We start from the raw sequence: 6,049 nt of genomic DNA on the forward strand, positions 1-6,049 counted from the left end.
GAATGTGTTTTTTCTTTTTTTTCTCTTGTTGACCCAGGGCATTATTGTAAAACTCAATTGTTTTATGTTTTTCTGTTTCAGTAGATAAGGCTGCTTGCCCTAACACTGAGTTTCTCCAGACTGCTTTATATTTGGTGATGCTGTCATCCTTATCCCTTCTGTTAATCACTACTTTTCACAGCTGTTTTGTTATAAATCAATAAGTTTAATTTCATTTGTAATTCTAATCTGGTAGGGGATATCTTCACATTATAGAATAAAAATCATGAATAGCTATTTTCTTCAGTAAACTTTTTCTATAATTTATAGGTCAGGCATAATTTTTAGTAGAATAGAAAAATGTGATGTTGAAATTTTCCAAAAAAGTCAGAGTATGGAAAAGACACACAAACCATCTTTGGAGCCTTGAAAATTATTACATTATTTCATATATCTCCCAACTGTGCCTAAAAAAGCTACAGTTTTTCCCTCACTTGAAAATTAAGCACCACTATCCCTTCCCTCTCCCAAAAAAATGTTAATCTTAGTTATATGTGATTGTTATATGTGACTCATTCCCCCTGTAAGGTTTTTGAAATTCTTTGTCTAGATAGTTCTCAAAGGTACAAGGTAACCAAGACGGGATATTTTATGGCCAGAAATCCCTATACAGGTCGTGAGGGGAAAATTCCTACATTTTTCTATAGTAATATTGGGGTCTAACAAACCTTTGATGTAGCTAAAACATGGGGTTTTCATAATTTTTTTATTCATTTCTGGGGGGGTAAAGGAGTATGATAGTTTTATTTAATGAGTTTTATCAACATTTTTATTATGTTATCTTCTTAAAGTCAGAGGATTTGTTTATCTTTTAAATGTCCTAATGGTGTTTTTCTTCTTTTAGAAATTACAGAGAACAGGCTCCAAGAAACAAAACCCCAGGTATGTATTAATGACTGCCTGACTTCCATATGCAGTTGAGCAATGCTTTGCCAAAGAGGAAAGATGAAAAATTCTGGTTGCTTAGTGGCCTGAATCAATTATGTACCCACAGAAATGGAAATAGAGCATCTTATAATTATCAGAATAATTTTTAAATTTAAATTTTTTTTTTTACCCTCTATGTCCTGCCAATAGGAAATATGTTAGATAAAAGTTATCAGGAAATATTGGGTCTATTTAATTTATCTTGAACTAATCAACATATTCTTTAAGTAAATTGCTATGTAAGTTCCATCTTAGTCAACGCCATGCCATTAAACATTCAGTAATAAGTATGTTACTTCCAGGGTTAAGAGTGAAACCAGATTTTCAGATTAATTTGTAACAAATCAATTTAATATATTTGGGTGGTCTGACTTCTCTACATAATCCCAAACTCTCAAACTGATTTAAAATAATAAAAATTTATTTCTTACATTACAGTCTACTATGAATCAGCACAGGGGCTGTGTTTCACATAGTCATTCAAGGATCAGGCTCCTTCCATCTTTTGCCTCCTTTCTACTCCTGTTCCCAGGTATTCTCCATTTGACCAACAAAAGGGAATAGAGTACATGGAGAATTTTGTAAGAAGTTTTCATGGGCCAGGCCTGAAAGTGTTAAGGATCAGTTCTGCTCACATTTCATTAGCCAGAATTTAGTTACATGACCCCATCCTAGGCAAAAGGGAGCTAAGAAATGCAGTCTAACTATGCGGCTAGGTGGAAAAAGAAAGTGGAATTTCTTGAACACATAACTGTCTGCTGCTGACCATCCTTTTGATCATCAGATGGTAATTTCACTGGTAATTTTCTCTGGTAATTTCTCAACACACAGAGCACACTATGTGCTTCCTTCCTGAGAAAGCCAACCCAAAGTCCCATCCAGTCATTGTATCCAATTGAAAGCCTAGAATCCCTGAGTAATGATGCAGTGCTTTCCATCAGATCTCATGATGTGACTGCTCAAAATTTGGTGACCTGTGCACTAAAAAGACAGACTGCCTGCCCACAACTCAGACCGGATATTTAGTGGCAGAGCAGGAACAAGGTAACCACAATAAAAACTCTCAGTTTAGGGAAACATGGGAGGTGTGCAACATGTCTACTACCTGAGCAAAGATTGTGAAGAATCTATGAGGAATTTTCTTATCTACTGTTCTCCATGGTCTCTGACTGTGTTCTTGGGAGGGTCTTTGTTCCGTGGCCACAGCTGAAGTAGACAGTTAGTATGATCTTCTTGGGAGTTGCCCCAAGTGATTAGTAAAAATATATGATCGTGAAGATGGTTTAAAGTCTTAACAGTCAGGTTTTTTCCAGCCTAGGTTTGTGATTTCTTTCACAATAAAAATTCCCTCCAAAACTTCCTGGATTTCTGACCTCTTTATTTCCAGTCAGTCCATCAATGAGCTAGCCACCACACCAAAAATTCTTTCCTAGAGCTATTTTTCAAACTTGCCTTATTTATGTTAGTGGGTCGTTCCCCACCCCCTCCCTCCGCCAATCACTGTCCCAATCATTCAGTGTCTGTTGCATTCAGATTCTCAGGTTTGGTTGAGACGGCCATACCTTTACTCTTATCTCTGCTCCAGAGCTAAATCTCTTTGGACCTTTACTGCTTAAAATCTTTCTCAGTGTTATCTCTTACTGTTAGGAGTCCAAAGGCTTTTCTAAACCTTAAGGTCCCAGATATCTGAACCCTCTCTTCCCTTTTGATTCTGCTTGTGAGCTGGCCGGTTCTTTCCTGAACTTTTCTCTTTTTTTGTGTAATACTTTGCCAAAGAGCCATCGGTACACTAATCTTTTTATTCTTTCCAGCCACTTACCCTTGTGCTGCAATTCCATAGGCATGTAGCCTACTTCCCAAGTTTTCACTGGCAACAGTTTTATCTTTTCCTTAACATATACATAGGATGCTCACTTTTCAGCCTCAGGTATCCGTTTCCTTACTACCCTCCACTGAACTGCAAAGCCCATGCCAAATTTTTATGTTATTTTAATGGCTGTATTAAAATACTAGGTTTGACAAATACATGGCCTTATATTCACAAATACAGAATAACTAGAAATTTAAGACACTCCCACATTTTCCCGATGAGGAAACCCAAGTAAAACATGTTTTTGTTTTTAGTTTATAAATTTATAATACTTAATTTATTCATTTGTTTGCTCATGCAAATATGCTTTACATAATTATGTAAAATATATATCAGTTTATAAATAGTGCCTTATTCAAATGTTAGTTTACATGAAACAGTTTCATTTAACATTTAAATTCATCACTCTTTATCACTAGAGGCATTCTTTGAGTATTATAGATTTCTAGAGCACATGTGATTTGTACAAGTATGGGACATTTTGAATCTGTGTGCAGTGATGTTTTGGAAATGTTATCCCAACTGTACACTTGCTTGTATAACATTATGACATTTGCTTTTTTAAGATCTTTAAAAGGCTTCTGACAATGATGGCTAACTTGCAGTGGAGAAATTATACACCCCTAGGACTGATTAATAAATCTGTATTAAATTTTTTGCCTCTCTTTTTCTTTCTGATTCTATAAATATGCATTGATTCAGTCTTTTCAGGCTAGCAAGTCTCCTAGTACTTTGTTCAAAATAATATAATTGAAGTTTCTCATAATAAAAGAGGTTGTAAGGACTAGAATACAAGTTGCCACCCTCATATCTGGTGGATAACTTTATGGTTAAAAAAGAACTTAGTCTTAAATTTGAGCAGATACGGCAGTTTACCTTGCAATCATAACTTTTTGTTCAATAACAAGGGAGTGGAATCAGTTAACAGCCCTTTAAAAAGCTCACCCATCAACACTGTTGGATTCAATATTTTAGTTAAAACATGTGAATTTTCTGGCTACATTGCTCCACACACAGGTGTCATATGATAATGAATCATATTCCTTTAAAAATACAAAATGTCCTTCCTTTTTAAATTTTTTTGCCTTATATGTTGTCTGGACTGAGGTATTCCATTTAAGTAAAATTAAATTTCTTCCTTAAACACTGATTTGAGAAGATAAAATGTATTTGTTTTCTATGCTATTTATGTATAGACTTAGTTTTCATTAATTTTGCTTTCTCCTCCAGATTTTCAGCAAATTGAACCTCAGATCAATAATCAGTTTAATAAGAGTGCACGAAGAGGACCTGAAAATACAAAACAGAAATCACAGCTGCCTCTTCATCCTTCATGGGAAGCAAGCCGGAGGCGAAAAGAACAGCAATCCAAAATTGCTGTGTTTCAGGGGAAAAAAATTACCTTTGAGGATTGATTAGTACTATTTTTTTGTGAACTTCTCTATCGAAAATTTGTTTTTCTTTTTTTAACCTTTTTTTTTTAACCAGCCCATTATTTAAATATGTATTTGAATAAGTCTCTTTGAATGGGTTATAGAAATGAGTTTGGTTTTGTCTTTTTTTTTTTAAGTGTGTTCAAGTTATGTTTAAGCTTCCACAAATAAAGTGCATACTTAAATTAATTTTAAATATGTCAAGACTATTCCCTCTATAAAAGAATATTGAGATATTGGCTGTCCCAGATTTTCTCATTTGTGCTAATCATGAAGTATATTTCACTAGTTTAGCTCTGTTTCTTTACTTTTAAAATAATAATGGAAAAATATGAGGAAATTGTAGCTATCTAAAATAGATGATTTTTGCTGAAAATTGCTCTTAGCAAAACTAAGGTGGTAACTTTTATTATGGGTATACAGATAATAAGTTATATAAGTAAATATTAACTTTTGTTATAGTTTTAATTATTTGTAATTTTTTAGTTTTTAAGTGTTTTAAAACAGGTTCCCAGGAAAATTTTGGATTTCTGAATTATGCTTCACTTAGTTGAACAACATTCATGTTTAAATGTAGCAACACAACCAAAAATGCATTTTGTATTTTACTGCATATAAAATTTCTGTCAAATCAAGAATGTGTAATATCTTGACCATGTGTTCTTATTTTTTTTTCAGGCAGGGCTTTATTGGGGTCCCTGCAGCAGGAGGGGGCAGTGAGAACCAACAACAGGTTCCCTTGCTTGCTCTCTCCCATGTGTTCTTATAGAAACAGTTTTTGAGGAATCATAGATTGGAATTTGTAAGAACAAATTCTGAAGGAGATGTGATTGAAGGAGGATTTGTATTGATAGCTGAGCAGAGGTTATGAGATAACTCACTGAAGAAGGGACTGTTTTATACTTCATAGTACTGTTATTTAAAAGGAAAACAGGATTTTAAAAATCCCTTCAAATATTTCACTTTTTGCTGCTCTGAGAAATTAAGGTTCTTGGTTAACTAAGTAACACTAACTAAATTCTGTTTTCTATGCATTAGTGCTGTTAATGACAGAAAAAAACCTTCTGGTTAACAGGAATTCAGAAGCTCTGGAAAGTCATTTTTATCTTTTTCAAGAGCTTAAGAATTTAGATAACTAGAGCAATAGAATTCAAGAGATCATAGAGAAAGAAAATTATTTTTGCTGTATTAAATGCAAAATTTGTTTTTTTCTCCTTTTTTAAATTTTTATTTTTACATAATTCCAATTATGTCAAATTGAAATTAATTTCAATTGAAATTTTAATTATAAAGAATTACTACAGGAAAAGTTAAAAAATAATGTCTCTATCCCTACCTAGATTTATCCAAACTGTGAGGTTGAGAGCACTGTCTGTCAGCCCAAGACATCTAACCCCAACTTCAAGGAATTACGGTTTGCCTACAAAGTTAGAAGAAAGAACCCATACAAGACCACTCTCAACTTCTGACACCTGCTGCAGGTTTGGAGATTGCAGGGGAGGGTTCGCCAAATACACTCAGGTTCAAAAATTTGCTTGCAGAACTCACTGAAACCTATTATATTCCCAGTTATAGTTTATTACAGGGAAAGGGTACAGATTATAACCAGCCAAAGGAAGAGGATGCTTAGGGCAAAGTCTGTGAGGGTTCTAAAAGCAAAGTTTCTATTGTCCTCAGGTTGCATTACCATCGTGGCATCAATATGCACAGAGTATTGGCAATCAGAGAAACTCACTTGAGCTTTAGTGTCCTGAATTTTTATTGTGGCTTCGATATGAAG

General features: G+C 34.1%; 1 protein-coding gene across 1 annotated transcript in view; it reads left to right on the plus strand.

The window, feature by feature from the left end:
* SRFBP1 (serum response factor binding protein 1) overlaps positions 1-4,778 on the plus strand; it is a 52,380-nt gene extending 47,602 nt beyond the window's left edge. Inside the window, exons 7-8 of the mRNA XM_082651572.1 lie at positions 884-921; positions 4,067-4,778. Of these exons, the coding sequence (XP_082507698.1) occupies positions 884-921; positions 4,067-4,251 (223 nt within the window). The 3' untranslated portion in view covers positions 4,252-4,778. The remainder of the gene's footprint in view (positions 1-883; positions 922-4,066) is intronic.
* The last annotated feature ends 1,271 nt before the right edge of the window (positions 4,779-6,049 follow it).

The sequence above is a fragment of the Grampus griseus genome, assembly GCF_964374135.1.
Source record: "Grampus griseus genome assembly, chromosome: 3".
In the NCBI taxonomy this organism is placed as follows: Eukaryota; Metazoa; Chordata; class Mammalia; order Artiodactyla; family Delphinidae; genus Grampus; species Grampus griseus.